A 23079-nucleotide genomic window follows, 5' to 3' on the forward strand; every position below is an offset into this window, starting at 1 on the left:
CAAGCTGGACCCAGAGCTTGTGGGGAGAGGCTGGCCTCTTCCCCCTCGCGAGGGAGTCTTGCTGTTGTGGGCACTCAGATAATACCAGCTTACCTTCCGTAATACTTAACTGTACAAGTGGTTCCTCAAAAGCCTTTGTTTCCCTCCGAGATGGATGTTCCTTTGACTCTAAAACATCATAACTTGGATGCTGGTTACGCAGCTACCGCTTTGGACGGGGCTGCAGTCCATGGTTGCTGACTGTGTTTTGAACCTTTGGGTAAAGGACTGTTAGATATCTGATATCTTAATTTATTTCAGATGATTGAAACGAATGATATTTCGGAAGAAAAGATAAAGATGAAGCAGACTATGGAAGGTATGAAAGTTCGTTGTCTTTGTCGTGGAAGAGCCTGTTATAGCGACTGCTGTGCCTTCCCTTCCTCTGCCTCCCTGCTCTCGCAGGGACAGCCCTGCGGAAGGGGGCTCAGGAGATCGTTTCATCTCTTTATTTTGCTAGATGGCATTTGTAGTCTGCTTTTTCTCCCCTCTAAGCTAGCTGAGCATACGCAGGGGAGGGTGTTTTTGTTCTGGTGTTGGGCGCTCGCCACACAGATGGTATGGGGTGGGGACAGATCTGGGGAAGTGGGCACCCTTCCATCCACAGCAGGTAAAATCCAGTCCACTGAGTGTCATTTCTTTCTAGGAGAGTGCTGCTAATGGCAGATATTAACGTGATTGGCTAAAATAATGGAGCTTACTTTTTTATTGAACTTACTTTAAATCAAATCTATCCTTGCAGTGAAGCCCTGAATTTATGCACTTGGGAAAATTTGTATAAAGTGGTTTTGAAACAGAATTGCAGTCAGCCCCCCTCGTAAAGAGGGAAAGCCGTAACCCCTGATCTGAGCAGCAGCAGAACTGGCGAGCTTCGAGCTGAACAGCCCCGACGGTCTCTGTTGGCAGTGATGTCCTACTGCTGCACTGTGCATGGCGTATGATTTTGGTTGTCTCTGAAGGGTTCGGGGTTATTCCAAGCCGTGTAAGGTGCTTCCAGATCAAATTTTCCTCGTGCTCATTTCTGGGAGGCTGTATTATATTTCCTTATTCTTCCTTGGTGGGGGCTCTTTTCAAACAAAAAAGCCCTGCCTGTGTAGATCATAGAGGTGATCTCTAAAGCACTAAGCTTGTCACTTCTATTTTTGAATAGCATGTGGCTTGCAATGACATAGCTTTTTTTAGTCAGTTATTCACCTCGAAGGAGCCTGTTTCCTGCAAAGCCCTTTTAAAAGTCCTGCTGAGGATGTAGCAGTCTAAACGGAGGTTTCTGGGGCTTAAATTTCACTTAATAGAGACTCTGGTTAGTTGAGTGTTGCTCCAGCTGCTTGTGGGTTCAGGCAGAGATGCTCTGCCCTATTTCAGCCTGTTTCATTGCTGTCTGCAGGTACGGGGTGACACACGTTATACCAAATTATGTGTTGATTGAAAGTGATTCCTGAGTAATGAGGGAGGATGGGAGAACTGGGTCCTGTTCCCTCTTCCATCACCTACCAGCAGTCACTGCTCTTGAAGTGGCCACTCGGGCCGTGTGTGCAGCTTCCACCCTGCGCAGACCATGGGCAGGATGTGCTAAAGACAGCCAGCTCAGACCTGCGCAAAAAAGCATCACGCTGCAAGTCTAGGGCTCCGTTTGAGCGTGGAAATGTCTTTTAAAATTCTCTCCCTTCCCTTGTAGTAGGTAACACAAGGAAATGTGCTGAAGATTCCTTTCTGTGTTTTTTCTTATTAACGTTTCATTCTTGGAGGGTTTATTTCCCTTGCAGTTGCTATCTTTTATCTGTCTGATATGGTTTCCTAGCTATATATCTTGCCTCGTAATGCCTGGATGGTGGACTGCCTTGCTGTACAGTCGATACCTTCCTGACTTGCATGAGGCATTTTCCAAGCTTCTAATCCTAATAATCTAATAATATAATCTAATTCTAATCTTTCCTCTTTTCATTCTCCTAAAGATCTCCAAGACAAGCTGAGTAAAAGAGACAAAGAGGTGTCGTCGCTGGTCTCCCAGACCGAAACTCTAAGGGCCCAAGTAAGTGGTAAGTTTCCCTAATCCAGCGCTGGTGGGAACTAGGCGTTTCCATGCTTGTCCCTGGTACTTCTCTGTTGCACGAGAGCCCAAGCGCTGACGGGGCCTAGCAGCGTGCGTGCACGAAACAGGACACTGCTCGTCTGTTAGTAGACCGCACTGGTAAATGTGTGCTTAGGAGTTGTAGTCTTTCTTCTTTCAGGAGGTCAAAACAAATGCAGTAAAAGCTGTTTGCATCCTGCGAGGAGGGATCTGGACCCACTGAATGTTAGAAGCCAAAAGGAATAGAGAAATAAATAAATGCTGGGTTTGAGGTTTCTGAGATCTCCCTTAGGGCCAGATCCAGAGTGTTGCTAAGCCTCTGTGGCTGCTACACGCAGCTGTGGAGACCTAACCAGGCAAGTGCAGCTAGGACTGGGACTAAGAAAGGAAGCAAGCAGGACTGGAAGGCAAGTCAAGGACTAAGTGACCTTTCTCTCTGTGCCCCCCCGCCCTTTGCTTCTCTCAGCTTTGGAAAATAAATGCAAAAGTGCAGAGAAGAAAGCAGATTCGGTGCTAAAGGAAAAGAAGAGGCTGGAGGGTGAGCTGGAAGCCTTGACCAAGAAAACACACGATGCCTCAGGGCAGCTGGTGCTGATTAGCCAGGAGCTTCTCAAGAAGGAGAGGTCAGTCTGCAGGCTGGACGGACAGAGGCTGCGGGGGCAGGAACTGCGGACAGACCCGGGGGTGCACGTGCGTGTTTGAGTGCTGTAACTTCCTGCCAAAAGAAGTCTATGGGCTAAATTGTTGAAATCCAGTCCCTGGCTTTTGTATTGCTTAAAGATGTTCATGCGGGCGCTTGGTTCAAATCAGACTATGGGTTACGGCAGGCACTGCCCTTTCACTGCTCACCAGGACCTTCAAGACACAGCTTGGTGCCCACGTAGGGGCAGAAAGAAGTTATTGCCGAGCCATCTGAGCTGGCTGCTGTGCTGTCTGAACTGTGGTGTCCTGTGCGGGCACTGGTCTCTCCAGCGCTGGCACGGCGGGGAGGAGGGGGGGGTCCGAAGCCCCCAGAGTGGTGGGAGTTGGGTCAGGTTTGCTGCCAGGTCTTTCTCTCGGTCGGTGCCAGCCCAGGTGGGGGGAGCGTGGTCGGACGCTGTAGTGCCGGCGGTGTACAGCCGCTGCAGCCACCTTTGCTCTCCTGTGCCGCGTCTCGCAGGAGCCTGAATGAGCTGAGAGCGTTGCTGCTGGAGGCGAACCGGCACTCCCCAGGGCCAGAGCGGGACCTGAGCCGGGAGGTGCACAAAGCTGAGTGGCGCCTGAAGGAGCAGAAGCTCAAGGATGACATCAAAGGGCTGCGGGAGAAGCTGGTTGTGCTGGTGAGCACGCTGTCCTGGCTTTGGGCTTGGGGGGCTCTGTGTTGCTCCAGGGGCAGGTGGGATGAGTCGAGAGGTTCAGGGTGTCCGGGAGGAGAAGCAGCGGTTGCCTCTATTTGCCATGCTGGCTTTGGATTTCCCCTGCGCCCCCAAAATGGAGATGCTTGAAATGTTCAGTCGCTGCTGAAAATGCCCAAGATCAGGGGCTGGCTGTGCATCTCCAGCCACATAGGGACTATGGGAAGCAGCAAGGCACAGGCACGTACCTGGTCCTGTGCCTGTGGCCCTTAAGCTAAGCCTTAATGCTTTTTTCATGTTGCTGTCTTAGGGGAACTTCCTTGACTGTGCTTGTGGCCTAGCTTAGCAGGCACCTCAGTAAGCACAAAATGTCCATCTCTCCTTCTCCAGTGTTGTATCCCATGGGATTTAGATCCATGGCTAAATAGGGCTGAAATTGTTGGAAGAAACTGGTCTGCTAGTTACCCCACATTGCTTGTTCCTAGATCAGAGAATAAGTAAAAACAGTGTCCTCCAATTCCTGTGTACTTCAGTGTCCTCCAGTGGTAGAAATGTGAATAATCTGAACAGATTGGAGCTGCTGTTTGTTGCCTTTGATATAAGTGTCTTCACAGAGGGTTGCTCTGACCCCCTCTACTGTTGAAATCGAAATAAAGTTATATTAGCTACTGTGGATTTGTAACCCCCTTAGTTTCTACGGTTTTCGTTTTTAAATCTAACATGCGCCTATTTTCGCTTTGCTGTGTGAAGGACAAGGAAAAGTCAGTAACAGATCAGAGACGATACTCCCTGATCGACCCCTCGTCAGAGTCGGAAGTGATCCGGCTGCAGCACCGGCTCGTCAGCACGGAGGACGTTCTGCGCAACGCGCTGGAGCAGGGCCATCAGATGGAGAAGCTCATGGAAGCGATGCGGCTTTCCTCGGAGAAAACGCAGGTAGAGCATCTGCCGTTGTTTCCCACGTTGCTCAGCCCTCGGCAGTCTCCTGGGATCTTGCCCTGTGCTGTGGGAGCTGATGTGGTCGGCTGGGTCCTTTTACCTCTGCTGGAAACAGCTTTGCAAGACTTCGCTCTTTTGGGTGTAGCTTAAAACTAACAAGACTTGCTACTGGGTCATTAAGGGCCCCTTTGCACTCTGCAGGAACAGTTACTAAATGTGATGTTTTGGGAAAATTGCAATGCGAGTAACTGTTCTGCTCTAGGCATGTGATGTGGTGTATGCATGTCTTTACCCTACGAGCACAGCGTTCCTGGAGGAGATTTGAGGAGAATTTAAGTTCACCCAGAAAGGGCTGCATTTCCTTTAAAGAGAAAAATAATGGCCTGGTGAGTTCTTCAGAAAGTGCTGTAACCGTTTTCAAACAGACTTCTGAAGAGACAAATGAGACTTTCTTGTTGGATTTCAAAACAAACTAAATTGCAAGCAATGACATTCTTTAACTAATTGATAATGTCCTTTAAAATCACTTTAATGTGTGAAAGTTAAGGGTTTGTCATCTCTTTTCTTTGCTGAGAGAATTATTTCTTTGCAGTCCTTAAGCACAAACTTTGGAGGTGGCTCTGAGAAAAGGTTTTTCATTTCTCTTAGCAGCTCCTGGAGGTCCATCTCTGCCTGATCTAGGTTTGCTGCTGGACCTTGAGTGCTCCCATTCCAGTTGCTGTCTTCCCTTCCCGGCTTCCTCCAGTTTCTTCTTTTTTTCTTCTGAGAAAAGCAAAACAACTCCTAGTATTTTGCTATGAAGGTCATGTCCTTCCTTGTGAAAATGGAGGCTTGATGTCAATAAGCTCGATATCTCTTGGCGTGTTTGGCCTTTTCTGTCTCTTACCTGTGGTGTGACCTGGCTGTTATGCCAAGTTTGTTTTTTTTTCCTCCTCTCTCTGTACATTTTTTTTTCTGTATTTTTTCTTGGGTCTGCAATCAGGTCATGGCTTTTAGAGGCCAGATGCTCCAGTGCTCACCTGATACCTATGTAAATTCATAGCTGAAAAACATCTTTATCTTACAATTCACAATGAGGCAGACACTGTAGGATTGTACGGGGTGGGGGGGAAACACTAGATGCAGGTGAGCGGAGAGTTTGTTTACCCTGACGTAGGTGTAGATATGTTGTGGCAGGTGATGTGGGTTATCACGCCTCCTCTTCCTCCCGTGACGCTGTCTTCTGCAGAGCGTGTAGGTGCTCCAGAATGCAGTCTGTGTTGCGGTGGTACTTGGCGGGAGGCAGTCAGGAGGAAGGTGCAAGGTAAAAATCGCAGCCCTGGAAGCTGTCCTGGCTCAGCCGAGGGGCCGTGTGTTGCAGACGGTCTCTGCATCCTGCCGTGCAGCGGCAGCAGCCACCTGCCAGCACCAGACAGCACAGCTGTGGTCATGATGACAGGTTTGTGGCAGTCTAAGATGTGCTATAATCCTGTCTGCATCTCCAGAGTGACTTTAGTTTTTGCTGTAATTGCCATGTGTCAAATGAGAGTGCATCATGACAACTCTAATCTGTTGTAACCTTTGGGAGGAGCAGGGAAAGTTATTACCTCTTTGCTTTAATGCTAAACCCCTTCAGAGCTTGGAAACCTTCTCTCACGTTCCCTCTAGTGGTGACACAGGTGATTATTTCTTCCCTTACTGTAGAAAACAACTAATCTTTTAAAGAAAAAGAAAAGTTGGAAGGGACCTCATGAGGTCAACTAATCCATCCCAGGTATTACTTGACTCTTCCATGCCCAAGAAGTTGTAGAGATACAACAAGGTAGTGTTTGTACCTCTGGTAGTTGAAGGCATAAGAGACAGAAGATTATTAAGGGAAGTCAGGCTTCTAACTTCAGTTGATGTCAGACTTGAAGTTCCTGGGTTACAAGGAAGTCTGGATCAAAACTCCCTAGTTTGTGTGGTATCTGTTCCCTATTTCCCCCCTTCCCTAGGAAGGGGAGTTGTTAACTGGGGGCTTTCAGACTGAGCCTGAGGACATTGCTGGCCTAAAGGATCCAGATGTGCTAGTTTGAGAACTGGTGGCTCTTCTCTAGAAGGCACATCTCAGCGCTGACCCATTCTTCACTGCCTTCTCACCCCTCACCTCCCCTCTCACGGCAGTAGCTGTCGCCCAGGGACCTGGCTTGGCGTTGTTCTCGCTTTGTCTGCAGAGCCTGCGCTTTGCGGCACGCTCCAGAAGGAAATCTCATTACCGCAAGCTGCTGCCGCTCTGCCTGTGCGGGCTCAGCCAGCCGGTGCGCTCTGGAGTCCTCCATGTGCGTGCCTGGCCTGGCTACGAGATGGAGGTGCAGGAGTTAGGGGTGTAACGGCACTGTATGTCTCTGTCTCATCGTCGGGTAGTTGCTGCTTTGTTTCCATGTCTGCAGCTGCGAAGTATTCGTCCCGTGATACAGGAAGAGGAGGATCTCTGTGTTCTGTGTCTTGGGAGACCCAGATTTTGCAGCCTTGCAGGAAAGGGCAAGGATTTGGCATTCAGGACTCTTCTCAGAGAATTTGCAGTAACTGCTGTGAGATTCTACTTAATTTCAAGCAAACCATAACACTTCATGTTTGTTCTCATGACCATGTACTGAAACCAGAGTTCAAGCCTAATTCCCATCATCTGACAGCTTCTTGGTGCACACGCGCACAGTGTGCTGCAGCCAAGGGACGACACAGGCCTTGTGCAGGGCGGTACCACCTATGAGCGTGGGTGTCGCACCCCAGGGCTAAGCCGCTACCGTGGTGGTGGTCTTGCCATCCATTCAGTTGGGTTTCACCGCTTGGCAAACAGTTCAGGCTCTCAAAGCAGAGCTCGGTTTGGGTCTAGGCTTCCCCTGCCAAACTAAAACTGTCCTGTAGAGTTGATTATGCATTTTTATGGCCACAGCAAGAATGAAATTTGGGTACCTGGAACTCCTCAAATGATGAGGTTGAAACCTTGCAGCCTTGTCTCCCCATAGCTTCTGGCTTCCCTGTCACCAGCAGTTCACTGAGCCCTGTCAGCTGAAATCTGGCGTGCTGTGACTTTCTTCCCTTGTTTGTGCTGGTTATACTGTCGTTTTGAAGCTGAAGGACTCCGTATTATCCATGCCAAAGAAACATTATAAATGTTTGAAGTTCTTATGTTTTCTAAAGATAGAACAACAGCCCGTCCTGCCTGCCAGGCTTGTCCCCAGAGACGGGAAATGGGGAATGGCATTCGTTGATGATCGTTGTCCCAGGTTTTGCAGCTAACTCTGCCCTTGGCTGCTGATTTGTTTATTAGGCTCTGAGAATAAGAAGTGAAGATCAAGCCTGTGTCCATAAGGAAATCCAGAGGATATTTTATAGCTGTGAAGGATGCAATTGCCCACATGGGAATTGGGCCAGGATGCAGAGGTTATGAAACTTTTTGCAGAAAGTGGTGTGGGATTTTGCATTCCGCTTTCTCAGCGTGGAGCAACCGTTGCACGCCGGGCTGCTACGGGAGGAGACGGCAGCCTTGCCAGATCTCAGCGCTTGCAGGCGAACAGTGGACTCTTTATCTGTGTCCGTCTTCTAAAGTAAGTGTTGTCTGTTCTCTGTTGCAGACGGTTGGAAATTCTGGGTCTGCTAACGGGATTCACCAGCAGGATAAATCCCACAAGCAAGAGGTAAGTTATGAGCAAAATATTCCTTGAAGCCACGACTGCTGCGTGTGACTTCTTGCCTGCTGTGTTGGGGGCAGGTCTCGGATGGAGGCAGCTCTGCTAGCACAGCTTGACCGCGTCGTTCCCACGGTGAGAACGAGGGGCTTCGCGTGCAGCGCTTGTTCCCAAGCGCGGTGCAAGAGCTTCCCCAGCGCCGCTGTGGCCACAGCCAGTGCTGCCTGCAGGGGTGTGAGACAGATCCTAGCTATTGTAGGAGCTGCCTCCAACCACCACAGCCTCTCCTTACCTTTAAAACCAATCAAAGCCATCAGGAAGATGCTAGCAAGATGCGTGCTGAGATGCAGCAGGTGCCCTACTTCGGTGTCCCGGGTCGGTGCCTGTACGACTCTTCCCCTGGCAGTACCATCTAGAACCTGCTCGGTCTCAGATCTGTGCCATCCCCTTCACGTGGATGTCATTTGTAGGACATGCTGTCCTGATCTCCCCTTGTTTTCATGACGTAGGGCAGGATCTGTGGCCTCAGACTTTGCTTCTGCGCAGGCAGGATGGCCAGCCTAAGCAGGAAGGCAGTGTGGCTTACTGGGCAGAGCAGGGGGTCGGGACCTGGGGGCCTGCGTTCTCCAGTCCTGGTCTGCTGAGGCCATCCTACTCTGTGCCTCAGTTTCCCCTTCTGTAAAAACACCTTTGTAAAGTGCTTCCAGATACTGACTGAAGTGCTGTGGAAGAGGATCGTTATTGTGGATGGCTACAGATTTACCACTTGTGCAGAAAAAATAAAGACCACCTGCCTGCCCCCTTTAACCCCTCTGGATGTGTAGGACCAACTGCTGTTGTGGATGACTAACCAGATAATCTCTTACTGCTGCTGCTTCCTTCTGAGCATCAGGTGCTGCTCCCCATTTTCCCTAACGAGGTCTCTTTTCTTCCAGGAGAAGCTCTGATAGAGAAGAGGTGAAGAGGATCATTTCATGCCAGTATCAGCTCCTGTGCGCAGTCAGGAAAAACGATACCACATCTGGCTTTAGCACCTCCTAAAGACTAGACACAGTATTTTCACTTTAAAGCAGGACAATGTTTATAATATACTAACTGATATAATCAGGACAATCCTGGAATCCGGTTTTCCAAGACAGCCATTGTTCCAGGAGGAGCAGAAAGGTCTCTCTGGGTTTGGTTTCTTACCTGTATTGATTTTTGACTGTGGAATTTGTATTGCTTGAGCTGCCCTCTTCCCACCAGCTGACATGGTCTGGGTGACAGCTGCCTTGGGTGGTGCCTGAAATGTCAGTGAGTCCTAGTAGCTCCCCAGGAACTGCGAAGGGATTTGCTTGTGGTGTTAAACTCCAAAGCACGTGCCCAGGGGCTGCCCGGTTTTCTCAAGGTCTGTCCCTCCCCTTTTACCCACCCCAGTGTCTTGAAGAACTGCCCGAGCAGGTGAGATCTGCTGGCCTTGACTGTTGATGGTGGTACGTGTAGGCTGTGGAAGACGGGGTTGTGGGGAAATGTTCCCCTCTGTGCCTGTGTAGAAGATGTCTCCGTTCTAGAACGTGGAGGCTTCACTTAGTCCTTGTATAATAGCATGTTGTGGTATCTAATCTGATTTCAAAGCGATATTTATTTCATTTATCTCACCCACTGCTGTTTGGGGAGGGATCTGTGGTGGCTCTGAGTTCGGAGGGGCAGGTGCACCTCACGCGGGCGCGGTTGGCCTTCCTGCCTGCAGAGATCGCTGAGCAGATCTGCTGGTGCTCTGGGCGGCCCAGCCTGGTCTCCCTGACTCGCACGCGTCCTATTTAGTCCTTTTCTGGGTGTCAGGCTCGATGCGGACAGCCCGATCCCAGGGTCGCCAGCCTCAGAGCTCCATGCTGTCCGCTGTCAGCGTGGGACAGATGCCTTGAGGAGATGGTTCCCTCCCTGCCTGCCCGATTTGGCAGCTCGCCTGGGATCGCCTGGCCGTTCTCGAGAGCTCTCCGTGGCTGTTCGGCATAATGCACCTCCCCTGCTGCTGGGGATGGACCAGCTGCTGATGTGCAGCTGCGAGCATTCGTGCGCTAGTGGCTTGTCCCCGTGACTGTGTGACAGTGAAAGAAGGCCTTGACCACAACAGGAGCTCACTAGCTGTAGCCAGCCCAAGACTGGGGCCCACAAGGCTCTAGGTCTGTGCAGAGCAGTGCAGGCGCCGGCAAGCACCACGGTTTGCCCAAGGGACCCGTGGTGGGTGAGCGTACAGCGCAGACGGTGGGTGCTGCTTCTTCCTCGTGGCCACTCAGTGGGTGCCAGCTGGCCTTGCAAAGGAAGCATGTGGTTTATTTGGTCTTGTTTCTTTTTCTGAAGGCTTTACTCTTCCCTCTGTCTTTGTACCATGGTTCCCCAGGGACATTAGGATGGAGTAAGGGGAGAATATGCTCTTAAAGGTATGAGATAGCACCCTGTGAAAGAGTCGAGCTCACTGTTCAGAGCCATAGGGCAGAGCAGTAGCAATGTTTTACCAAGCTTCCCCTAGTGTCAGACTCTTCCATCCTCCAGGAGCTCCTCTGGTAGGATGGGGCATCTGTGGAAGAGGACAAGGTAGAAGAGGCTGCTGAGAAGAGATCTGAGCCAGACCACAGGCAGATGAGTATCACAGCATGTCAGCTTCATTGCTTCTTGCCCTGATTTTTTTTTTTTTTTTTTTTTTTTTTTTTTTTTTTTTTTTTTTAAGAAAGTGTTACTTTTTCCTAGTGGGTTACCAGGCTCTTACTTGATGGGCAGCCAGAAACAACTTGGTTTTCATGGCTTTAATTCTGCTATGAGGAGGATGTTGCTGAATCTCTTTCTGGACTATGATAAAATATTGGGCCCTGCTCACTTGATGCAAGATTGATCCTCTCTCATCCTCCCTCATTTCAAAGAGATGATGAGAGAGGGAGGGAGGTGACTTGAAGGCAGTAAAGCAGGTCAACAAGCATAGCTTAAGTCTGGCTCATTGCAGGGGGAAAGGGGTGGGGAAGCTAACTGGCTAGAAATAATTCAGATGGGACCCCATCCTGTCTTGTGGAAGTGTTTAATCAGCTCTTACTAATCACCAGGAAGACTGACAGCAATCACTGGCTAGTGCTAGGACTTTCAAGAGATCTTAGGAGTGGACTCCAAAAGCCTTCTGGTAAGTGATGGAGGGAGCTGAATACACTTAAGAAAATCCCAGAGGGAGCATTCATTGTTACAGCTGGAACAATGAACATCTCAGCTGGGAGCTGCTGTTCCTAAGAAGTTGGGGTTGATGTTCCCCTAAGTGCTGCTGTTGGCCCGAATGGTCTCAGAAATCAGTGCTACAACTCCCACTGGCTTGAGTGGCAGCAGAGTTGGGATAAAGCTGGGTGCTTCTTGCAGTCGTGCCTGTCTCCAGTTCCAGGGTTTTCTGTAAGCGTAGGGTTCCCAGGGCACCTGCCTCTGGCTGCTGCTCTGCAGGGCTGCCAGGGGCCTTCCTAGGTTGTAAGAGACCAAACTGGGAAGAAATCTGGAAAGGGACAAGGAGGAGATTCCCTAGCCCCTCTATTTATTTGTAAGTTTAATTGCTATTTTTGCCTATATGTGGTGATGTATAAAGTACTTCACAATATTTGATCTAACTGGCTTCATTCTTGGGGGGAGATTTTTTTCAAGGGCATTAAACACTGATGCACCCATCTCTCGTTGCCGGTCAGGGACTGGTTCCTGTTTGTGCCTTTACTCCCCCTTCAGCTTCAGTCTTGCTGCTCTTGTCTAGATCTCCTGAAAGCCGCGGTGGGGGGCTGCCTCCTCCCCAGGCCCTCAGCTCTGTGCCGTGCTGGCTTTGCACCTGCAGCCGAGTCCAGAGCGTGACTCGGACCAACATCCGCAGGGCAGGACGAGGGCAGGATCGGGGCCGGGTGCGCGGGAGCTAGCCCCATGCCGCGTGCCTGCTCGGCAGCCTGCCCTTCCCGCTCCTTCCCGGGAGAGCAAGCACCGGCACAGCGACGGCGAGACCAGCACCAGCCTTGCTATTACTTGTGCTACTTCAGTGGCTGGTGATGGTTCTCTGCCGAAGGCTGAGAAATTATCAGCTGAATAAAGTCCCCATGCTGGGTAGGAAAACTTCCTGCTCCGTTTTAGCGATTTCTTCTCTAACCCTCTTGGCTAAAGGGAAGAAAAAAAAATAATCATGCAGTCTTGGATGGTGACTTCAGCTTTATCCCTCCTCCAGCAGCCGGAGACCTGGAGCAAGGGGCAGTACTCAACCACGGGTGCTCCGTTGCTAGCCAGGGCTTCAGAGCTGCTGCCTCCCCCCCGGCCACGATCGCTTCCTCTGGCTTTCACTAGAGCTGCATGAGGGTTTCATTAAAACAATGATGCAAATGACACTGCGAAAGTCTTAAAGATTCCTGCTCTCCGTTGTTCGGCAGCTTCAGCAGTTCAACGCTATCCTGTAGGGAATTATTAATACACTAAGCTCCTATAGGCCTCATGTACGTTACCAGAATAAGGATGATACTAGATGTATAAATGGATGATAACCTTTTACCCGTACACTATGTATTACAATTTTGTAGCTTAGTCATTTTTTGGCTATCAGATTTTGTTAGTATGATAAAAAACACACAAAAAAATGGTTCGATTGCTAATGTCTATTTTGTTATTTGATTCATTTTATTTCTTCCTCTGTACAAAAGCTGTACAAATCTCACTCTGTGTAATATGTAACCATGTACCCTTGACCCCTGTCCTGGCTTGCTGCTGTGGTGAGCTCATTACTAAACAATAAAATCTGTGGCTGAAGTTGGGCACCGCGGCGCTGCTGTCCCTCCCTGTCCCCCCAGCCCTGTGCGTTGTTCCTGGTGTGCGGAAGGCGTTTTGTCTTGGGAGTGACGGGGTAGTTCACGGGCCACGTCGAGGTGGACGCTGCGATGAAGGGAAGGTGGAAATGGAGAGTCTCCATCATCTGAGTCCAGACCGCCAGGCTGGACCACGTCCTGCCCCAGGGACCCCACCGGCCGTTTCCCAGGGTTGCAGGGAGCCCGGACACCCCACGTGCCCTGCCAGCACTGTCCTGTGCTGGCAAGTGTGGCATGATGGTGACATGCATGGCACAACCATGGCAGGACCAGGGGCTGGTCCCTTCCTCCTCGTTGGAGGATGCTGGTCTGAACCAGTGTGGCCCGGCCTCAGCTTCCAGAGCTGCCGGAGCAGAGGCGTCCCCGGTGCTCCCACCGGCTTCCCGACAGAGTTTGATATCCAGAAGTGCGGCTGCTGGTAACTGAGTGTTTCTTCTTGGAAAAATCGGGCTTCATGTGTTTAAAGCACTTTTTTTTTAACTGGCTCCTTATAGATGCTAATGTTCATGCTAATATGTTTAATTACAGGCCTAAGCAGGGTAGGAAAAAACGCACGGAGGGAAGGTGGCGAGTGCTGTGGAGCTGTAACTAAATCAAGTGTGCCTGCAGGGGCTGAGCCCAAGATCCCGGGAGGGCAGGTTTGCCTGTGCCGAGCGGCTCCAGCCCGAGCAGGGCTCTGCCTCCGGGGCTCAAGTCTGGGCTTTGGCACGTCCCCATCGCCCCTAGCGCAGGCCCTGGCCTGGAGCCCTCGGCCTTTGGGCTCTGCGGGAAGCGTGAGCAGGCTTTTGCAACCAGCCTTTGCAAGCCAGTGGGTGGCTGAGAAGCCACAGACCATCCTCGAGCGCCAAAATATGCCGGGAGCTGGCACATGGCGCCTGTTCTTCACACCCTGAGCCGCAGGCAGGGACGGTCGGGCCGAGGATCCGGCCAGCGCAGTGTCCATCCCTGCGGGTGCCGGTGGGGACCTGCGTCTGCCTTCAGGGCACTGCTGGTTCCCCAGCGCAGCCTGCCACGGTGGCAGAGCCCCGGGTGCCACCACCAGCTCCCGCTTGTCTCCATCGAGGGTCCGTGCAGAGTGGGAGCTCAGAGCACGGCGGGGTGACGCTGGCGCCCAGGAGGGCAGGACCGCGGGACGCGCGGCCACGGGGCTGCCCTGGGATGAAGGAAGAAACGCAGCTGGGTTTGTTGGTCGTCAGGTTTCCCCCAAACGGCCGGATCCGGAGTGCCACCCGGCCTTCGTGGTGCTCGTGGCTGCTGGTGCGGCTGAGACCTAACCAGGCAAGTGCAGCTAGGACTGGGACTAGGAAAGGAAGCAAGCAGGACTGGAAAGCAAGTCAAGGGCTAAGCGACCTTTCCTTCCCCTCTCCCTGTATCCTTTGCTTCTCTCAGCTTTGGAAAGTAAATGCGGAAGTGCAGAGAAGAAGGCAGATTTGGCGTTAAAGGAAAAGAAGAGGCTGGAGGGTGACCTGGAAGCCTTGACCAAGGATACACGATGCTTCAGGGCAGCTGGGCCAGCCAGGAGCTGCTCAGGAAGGAGAGGTCAGGCTGCAGGCTGGACGGACAGAGGCTGCAGGGTGGGAGCCACAGGCAGACCTGGGGGTGCACATGCACGTGCGTGTGTGTGTGCGTGCACACGTGTGTTTGAGTGCAAACGGAGGTGCCTGGGGTCGTCAGCCGGCACCCGGGCTGGCCGCGTGCCTCCAGCAAAGCAATGCCCGGGCAAAGCAGAGAGCAACCACTGCCGTCGCGGCACTGCCTGTGCCTGTCCAGCGCCGTTGATCTAAGCCTTGGTGCTCTTCTCCGTGCTCCCGCCTGTCCTCAGGACCTTCCTCGGCCGCACTCGTGAGCCCACGGCCCCGCTTAGCCGGCAGCCCTCTGCTCCGGGCTCGGCCTGCTCCTGGGGCTTAGCTCCACGGCGCAACGTCTTCGGAAAGGCCGGGTTTGCTCAGTATTGCTTTGGTGGACAAAGCACTGTGAGGGCTTAAGAAGAAAAATGGGATTCTCTTTCCTTGGCTTCTGGCTCTTCCCCCTGGACTCTTACGATATTCCCCACCACAGGATGGCTGGGAGGTTTGAAACTGCCTCCGAAGAGCTGCCGAGGTCTGTGCGCGCTGGCTCCGTTCCAGGGCGAGGCCCGAGGGAAACCCAAGCGCCCGGCAGTAAAACCACGAAACCTGGCCGCGACGTCTGACTTCAGCCCTGTACAGCGGCCTGCAGAGCAAGCCCGGCCTGTCCTGCTGGTTTGCCTTCTCCAGGTGTGTGTTACGGGCTGAGAGAGCCTGAGACCCTCTGCTCCGAGGTGTGACCTCGGCAGCTCGCTCACTCCGCGTATGGTGCAGTTTTAGGCTCTGCTGGAACAGCAGGATCCATCCGCTGCCCCGCGTCGCTCATCTGCAGAACAGGGAAAGGGCGAGGATGAGGCCGCCGGCTGCTGCGTGCTTCAGTGTCCTCCAGCGGCTGGAAGGAGAACGGTTTATCCGCACTCAAACCGGAGATGGGAAAAACCTCCGGGCGCAAAGTGGCCGCTAGCGCTGGGGACTCCCGAGGACCGAGTTGCCATCACCACATCCCCACCACGGCCACCAGTCCCCAGCACGTCCCCTTTGCTCGTGGTCCCTGCCCAGGCAGCTGCATGGGGAAGGGCGAAGGTTTGGGGCTGGGCAGCTCTGCCCCGGAGGGACGTGGCACTTTGGGGGCTCGCGGCGGCAGGAGGTGGCACTCAGGCAGGTGCCTTCTGTGCTCCCCTTCATTTAGCTCCGCTCTGCACCTCGTTAACGTGCCTGTTTGCACCAAGTGCCCGAGCGCCTGGCATCCCGTACAGATAACACCGTAGCGCGCGCGCCTTTGTTTGCAGACACAACATCTCGGTGCCGTTAATTGTACGGTGAAGATTAATAAAACATGAAGTTTAAAGATGCCTAAATCGCGGTGAGGGAGTTGGTAGTCTCTGCCAACAAAAATATTTGCACTTTATTTTCGTGCTAGCGTCGAGCCGCGGAGCGGAGCCGGCTCCAGGGCAGGGGAGCCCTGGGCCAAGGAACGGGCACCACGATGGGATCGCGGTGGCATGAGGGACGCAGCCCGGTGCTGCTGGCAGCTTGGAAGGGGCAATTCATCCTGAAATCCACCTGGGACACGTTTCCCTGTCCATGGTGGGGAGCCCATCCTTTTGCGATGGGCGCTTCGGGATGCGTTTCACATCCAGCGTGTCCCAGCATGGTGCAGATCTTGGCCAAGGAGTTTGGCTTGACTGAGCACCCTAAGACTGCGGCCCCAGCGCTCGACTCATGGGCGGGGAAGAAGCTCCTGCTCTCGCAAGGGTGTTTCTTCTCCATCTCTGTTATCTAACCAGTATCCTCGTCAAAATAGCTAATTTCCTTTGAGAACAAAAAGTCACCTGAATACATTTGGAAGCTGTGTTGCACTATCAGAGTAATCAGAATTTAATTTGATGCAGTCAAGGCTCTAAAAAGATGTTATCAAGGGGAACATCAAAGCCAGATTCCTGTGCTTGGAAATGCAACTGGAATGCGTAGTCCAGATTTCTCGTTTTATCGGAGACTTTCAAAACATCAGTCTAAATAACAAAAAATGAATATTAAGAGCATTTGCAAATTAACGTCTTTTGTAGCTGAACAAAGGCCACTGTCTAACCTACTTCTTTTGCATGTCTGGGACAGTGTCTTATTAAATCCTAATTATACAATTTTGTTGTGTCTAATCATTTCTGCTCTTGCAGGAATTAAAACCGAAGCTTTTTCCCCCTTTGTTGCGCTGTGCCGATCTTCGGGGTCCGGATCCTGCGCATCGAGGCTGATCCGGCTCAAGGCCGGTGCTCCCGCTGGGCGCAGAGACGGGGCGGTGGTGGGACGGGGACCTGCGCTCGCGCTTTCCATCCCGCACCTGTGGTACATTAGCAAACGTGATCGTGTGCAAATTTCAGTTTTCATTTGAAAAGCACAATTTAAGGAGGAAGGCAGGCATTTCCTGGCCTTCTGCTTGCCAAGAAGTTTGGAAACGTGACTGAAATGCACCTCAGAGGCTGAGATTTCTTCATTTGGTTTTGGTAGACCTGCACGGACGTGGGCTGTGCTGCAGCAGCAGGCGACGCAGGGGATGGGGGAGCAGAGGTTTTTACCGTCTTTACTTTAAATTTCCCGATTTTGATGGCGATCCCATGGCAGTTTCCTTACTTAGCTGGTGCCGTTTTGACATGGGCTGCCAGCACCGGCACAGCCACCGGCGGGAGTCACTGCAGCGGGCGAGGATGGCAGTGATTTACCCTGCCCCGGCTGTGCACGGCCGGGTTCGATGCTGTCCCCGCACGTCCCCACGCGCTTGTGGCCCACCGCAGAGCGGGGAGCACGTCCGCTCGCCCCAGCCAGCTTCCCTTTGCCCCATCCCGCGCTGTCGGGATGCAGAGGGGGAAACCGGTGCCCCGGTCCCCTGCCACGCACGGGGGCCCGATCCCTGCGTCAGCCCTCGGGAGTGCCGGGAGGGGGGAGCTCGGGGGTAGAGGAGGTTCATGCAACTTCGTTAGGGAAATAACACGACTCCAGTGTTTAAACCTTTGAAGTGTTAATTAAAAAGAATTATGCAAAGGAGTGAGGATTTGAAACGTTCATTTGAATCTCAATAAGGCATCTGTCTTAAAAATAGCAGCGGGCTCAACTAAAGATACAGCAGTTTTGGAGCGAAAGCCAACAGCGGGCCAGTGCGGGACCCCCGCGGCCGTCGGGGTGCAAGGCAGCGGCTTGGGGCCGGCCGAGGGGGTTTTGGGCCCTCATCCACCTCGCTACTAATCACGTGGAGATTTTACAGGCTGGAAGGAGGTGCTGGCTGTAACCTTAGCCACAGGCTTTATTAAAAATGCATCAATATTATCTCGACCTTGGGCACTGCCTGGCCCCCGCCCCCGGCATCCAGGGGGATTCAGAGTTGGACGGGGTTAAATTGCATCAGGAACCGGTGGCCGAGACCCCTCCGTGAGCCGCTTATTTGCGTGAGCGTGGAAATAAGTCAAGGAAGCCAACACAACGCCACTGGAAAACCATTTTATCTGTTGCACTGAAGCAAGCGATCTTTGCAGCGTGGCGTTCAAAGAGCTGCAGAAATGCAGACAGCTGGCAGCGCAGATAGGTATGTTAAATGCACATAGATATAGTAAATATTCAATATAAGCAAGCCTCGCTGCCCCAGCAGGCAGGGGAAGGGAGAGACTTTTTATTTTGATCTTTCCAGTGTGTTTGGGACCAATAGATATCCGCTCTGTTTTTGCAGGGACTTCTTGCCAATTTTTGCTCAGATACTCACAGGAGTATTTGGATGCATCCCTGTTTCTGTGCAAAGAGTGGACAAAGTCTCATTTCTCCAAGTATGAAAGATGTGATGCATTGAAAAGCACTTTGTTTTAGGCTTTTTTGTCTTTTTTGCTCTTTTTTTAACAGTGGTGGCACACACCACTTTCCACCCAGAGCCCCGCACTCCGATACGTCCTCTCCTGGGCTTTTTCTCGTGTGGTTTCTTGCTCTGCCCTTTGCTTTCTCCGAAAAGAGAAAGTCTTCCGAATCCCCCGTGCAGCGCGGCTCTTGCACAAGTTACCTGGGAGCGGTCTGGGGCAACGAGATCCAGGGTGTTTTTGAAAACATCCCGCTCCTGATATATAATTTAGAAACCATTTTGTTTTGCATCAGTAGTTTTTACCAGCAATTTGCTGTAGCAAAAGAATACAACTCCCCTTTAGGAAAGAAAAAATAAACTCGCTCTTTCAATTAAATTCCTCCTGACCTTACTAAAACTTTTTTCCTATTCCCTGTTCTAAAGAAGCGGCATTTTTCTTTTTTTGTGATCTCCAATTCCACCGAGAGATAGAATAAATCAGCATATCAGAGAAAACAACGATTCTTGTGATGCCCAGCAGTCACTAATTAACAAATTAAAAAAAAAAAAAAGAAATCTTTATGCAGATATAATTGTTTTCTGCCTATGTTGCCTTTTCTTTTGTCATTACTGTGACAAGGAAGTTCTTTATTTCTACAGATAGATCAGATTAAAACATCCGTATCAAACAGCATTCTTCTCATCGAATGGTTTTGTATGGCTCATTGTTTCGGCCCCCAAATAAAATTTCTTGCCTATGTACTTTTATCCTATCGTGGTGGGTTTTTTTTTTTTTCTTCAGAGGTTTTTATAGATGTTAAAATTGCAAAAGAGTATTTAAGGCATCGCATTCAGCCCCTGGGTACATAGGGAGTCCTCTTAACAAGCATGGAAGCCCCCACAGGAGCGATCACCTTGTTACAGGCCTGGCTGGATGCTCGGGGTGAGGGGCTGAGTCCAAACCGAAGTATCTGGTGCCTCCATCTGCAGAACATCTGGAGAGCATCTGGGCCATGGCGCTTGCCCAGCCCTCCCCTCGCCCTTCTGGCCTGAGCGTTTCCAAAGGATGTCCAGGGCTGGTGTCCTGGACATCCTTTGGAAACGCTCAGGCCTCGGCTGCCCCCACTGTAGGGATTTCTTCCCTACCATCCACCCCAATGCTCCGTTCTGGCTGTTTTAGGTCTGGTACTTCTCGCTTCATCCACTGCAGACATCGCACACGCACTGCTCCCTTTTGCAACAGCCTTTTGCAGACTCAGGGATCTCTTGTACCTCCTTTTTCAGGTTAAACAGCCAATTCATTGGCTCCCCTGTCCTTCTCATTGCTCCCCCGTGGCTTCCCTCCAGGTGGTCTACATCCTTCTTGACTCATGGAGCCCCAAACTGGAAGCAGCCTCCCAGCTGGGACCGTACCAGCTCACCAGAGCTGCTGCTCAGCCTGTCCCACGCCGTATTCCTGCAGTTGAATTTTCTTGCCTGCCCTCATCTGCACTGAATTTCCAGGCTACTTCTCCAGCTTTTCAGGGTCATGTTGGCTTCTCACCCTCCAGACGCTCACGGCCCTGCTTGGGGCTGTCTGCAGCATCCCTTCACCAGCGAACACGCTGACCGGAGGCCAGACCCCAGAGGAATTTTGTCAGCTGCATCCCGAAGTCTTCGCAGGGAACTCTGACACCCAACTACGCCGAGTGAGCTCGCAGCTTGGACCTGGCCTTCTGGGCTTAGCTGACCCCATTTCGGGGTTCCATCTACAGCAACACGGAGCGCGGACAGCCTCCACGCTTGCTCTTGGCACATCCTGGCCCCGGGATTTCTGTCTTTCGGGGTATCAGCTTGCAGGGCCATGAAGGCAGTGACCCTTCTTCTGGACCCAGCTGGGCCAGGAGCCCAGGAGCCAGCATGTGTGCGCCTGGGCAGTGACCTGGTTCTCCTGAAACCCAAAAAAGCCACCTGTGGACAATAAGGAATGGATCATATATGTTTAAAGCCCAGCTCCAGAGGGCTCTGATCTCACTTTGAGGCTTTTAAATGTTATAGCAATATATATAGCAGTACTTTATGCACCATCGACTGTAGCAAAGTGGGAGCGTAAAGCAGTGACTTCTCTCTGACAGGCTTCTGCAGTGGTGGCTGGGGTCTCTCTTCAGCCCCGCTGGCAGGAGAAGGCAGCTGCAGATCGCTGATGTTATTTCACGGACAGAAGGGGTTTTAGGTTCATAGTGCACATGGTAAGGTACATCACAGCAAGAAAAGCAACCAGCCCCAAGAGCTCGCCCTCTGAGGTCTCAACCGTGCAACGACTTCTCCGGAGCTCTGCTGGCTTGAGGACTTCTTGTCGTGGAAGATGCCTCTGCAGTAAGTCACATTTTGGCCTTTTGGCAAAAGAGCTTCAAAATACTCTTTGCAAAGGTCCTCTCCAAATGCCGGTGTTCTTCGAAGGACTCGAAGGAGCCCTCCTGGGGACGCAGGGGACAAGCTGCCAGACATGCGCTAGCAAAGCCACCCCTGCCGGCTGTGCCAACCCCTTTCCCTTTCCCTTTTTTTTTTTGCACAAGGCTTCTCTGGCCAAGTGTCCTGGATTTCGGCCCCTCGGTGCCACGGACGCACGAGGGAGGGAGCAGCGGAGCTGCGGTGGGGTGGAAGAGTTAATGCAGAAAGTCAAAGACCAGAGCGGGGCGAAGCAGAGCTCCAAGCGTAAACGTACGCCTCCTTTGCCAGCAACGCTCTCCCTTGTTTGGCTCCTGTGCTCAGATGACCTAATTAAATTAATTTTGTTGTTCTTTTTTTTTTTTTTGGTCCGGCTTAAAGATAATTAGCCAAAAGATGCCCTGATTTCTTTCTTCTGAGTAAGATCTTTCATTTAATTATTCAGAAAGGCTTGTCTTTTCAGTCGTCAAACGTTTTATTTAGGCCCTGGGGACAGCTGATCCGCCAGCCCGGCAGGGCGCGAGCGTCCGACCTGCGCATGGTGTCCCGGTCCCTGGCGGGATGCGTCCTGTCCCGGGGTCTGCGATGCCACCGGGGCCGTTGCCCGCGCAGGGACTCGGTGCTCGTCCCTGGGTGCTCTCCCAGGCACCAGCACCCTCCGTCCCGGCTCCCCGGGGGCCGCTCTGCCTTTGCTTTCTCACCTCTCGTCCCGAACCCTCCTTTTCGGCAACCTGGAACAGTGCCTGCAGCAGCACAAGCCCTAAAATTGAAGCATCCCGGTGTTTTTGGTAACGGGGCAGCAATTAGCCGCGCTGCTAACAGCAATCAAACAAAATGTGTGGATGGGGCGGGGGGAAACCTGGGGCTGGAGCCATGGCGCCTGCAGCCCCAGCGCCCGGAGCGCGGTGCCCGGGGACGCTCACCCGCGCGGGGACGCGGCGCCTCCAGGGACGTCACCAGCCAGCGATTTCCAAAGTGGGTCACGGCCCATGGGAGCCGCCGCCGGCTTTGATTCCCGCCGCCATTGAGCCTTGGAGAGGCTGGGCTGAAGATGGCTCTGCATGTTGTTGGAAACAAGGGAAAGCAGCCTGGTTTTCCCTGGAGTGACACCGGGGAGGGCTGTGCCTCCTCCCGAGCCGGTGCCTCCCTGCCGGGACCAGGAACGCAGCCCAGATGGGGTTGTCCGGCACCTCCGTCCTTAGCTAGCTGATTAAATACCCCTCGCTGGTGCCCTGTGCATCACAAATTCCCGGTTTTGCCCCGTAGCTCCGTGTGGGAGCAGGGCGAGAGCCCGTCCGGGAGCGGGGCTGCCGCCGCCACCGCAGCCGGGTGCGAGGCTGGGGCAAGGCAGAGCCCTCGGCCGCCCGGTTTCACTCGGCCGCTGCCGGCTCACCACAGCTCTGCGTTGCTGCTGCGGTTATGTGTCTGGGTCTTTGGGGTTTGCCTTTTTTCCATTTGTTTTAATAGTATTACTTAAGGTGACGCTGAGCCTGTTAAAAGCCAGCTCGCCGAGGGCCTGGGGTGTTTCTGGCATGTGTTTCAAACGCTGTCCTTGCAAAGAGCAATAAAGCTGGGCACCTGGACTTGGCCGCAGAGCCAGGCTCAGCTGAGTCTCAAGCAAAGCCGGGCTGCCGCTGCCTTGCGGTCCCTGCGCTCGCGACGGCATCGGGTGGCTAATGCCTCGGTGGAGGCTAAAACCCCTCCGCGCTCCTCCAGAAACTCCAGAAAGTGTTTTCTCTCAAAATGTTTTCTTCTCCCTTTGGCCCTGGAGCTGTAATAGATCATCACTTATTTAAAACAAAATCCAGCTAATGGAGCAGCTGCATAATATATGCTCAAAAGAAAAAAAATATATCAGCAGTTTCAAAACTTTAGAGGTTAAAACGCTGTCAAGTTATTTTTAATAGTTTTTCATTTGTTTTAATTTGCCATTACTTAATATGCAGCGAGCAACTTGGAAAATAATAATTTCCTCCTCGCAGACTGTTTTCCCAGGCGGCAAATACGCACTTTTCTCCCTTTCCTCCTTCGGATAGGGCCGGGCGAGCCCAGCAGCAGCCGAGGCAGGACCTCGCGGCGCGCTCGCGACATGGCCGTCTCCCCCCCGGCTCCACCCGCGGGGCGCGGACGCCGCGCTGGCAGGCCGAGCCCCCCAGCACCCGCGTGCCGGCAGCGGGACCACCCGAGTGCCTCCGTGACCGCCGCCGACCGGCGTTGCTTTGCTCCGCGGGGTCATGAGCTGCCTGCTCCCGAGGTCCGGAGGCTGGAGAAGATGGCGGCTGGGCAGCGAGAGGCTGCCACAGTCCCCCGTGTTGCGGCCTGGTGGCTTTCGTTGGACGTGGGGGCCTGGGGGTTCACGTTGTGCTGCCAAATATGTGTATATTTTTTAATATAAGGGAAAAGAGGGGTTT

At 52.5% G+C, this 23079-nt stretch overlaps 1 protein-coding gene across 7 annotated transcripts in view; it reads left to right on the forward strand.

Moving 5' to 3' along the window:
* Positions 1 to 12811, forward strand: part of CLIP2 (CAP-Gly domain containing linker protein 2) — an 88599-nt gene extending 75788 nt beyond the window's left edge. For all 7 annotated transcript variants that reach the window (XM_026107185.2, XM_064523434.1, XM_064523430.1 and 4 more), the window contains 7 exons: positions 301 to 358; positions 1992 to 2075; positions 2574 to 2730; positions 3267 to 3426; positions 4192 to 4377; positions 7974 to 8036; positions 8963 to 12811. In XM_026107185.2, coding sequence (XP_025962970.1) covers positions 301 to 358; positions 1992 to 2075; positions 2574 to 2730; positions 3267 to 3426; positions 4192 to 4377; positions 7974 to 8036; positions 8963 to 8974 — 720 coding nt within the window. In that variant the 3' untranslated portion in view covers positions 8975 to 12811. The remainder of the gene's footprint in view (positions 1 to 300; positions 359 to 1991; positions 2076 to 2573; positions 2731 to 3266; positions 3427 to 4191; positions 4378 to 7973; positions 8037 to 8962) is intronic.
* The last annotated feature ends 10268 nt before the right edge of the window (positions 12812 to 23079 follow it).

Source organism: Dromaius novaehollandiae, chromosome 19 (genome assembly GCF_036370855.1).
Source record: "Dromaius novaehollandiae isolate bDroNov1 chromosome 19, bDroNov1.hap1, whole genome shotgun sequence".
Taxonomy (NCBI): Eukaryota; Metazoa; Chordata; class Aves; order Casuariiformes; family Dromaiidae; genus Dromaius; species Dromaius novaehollandiae.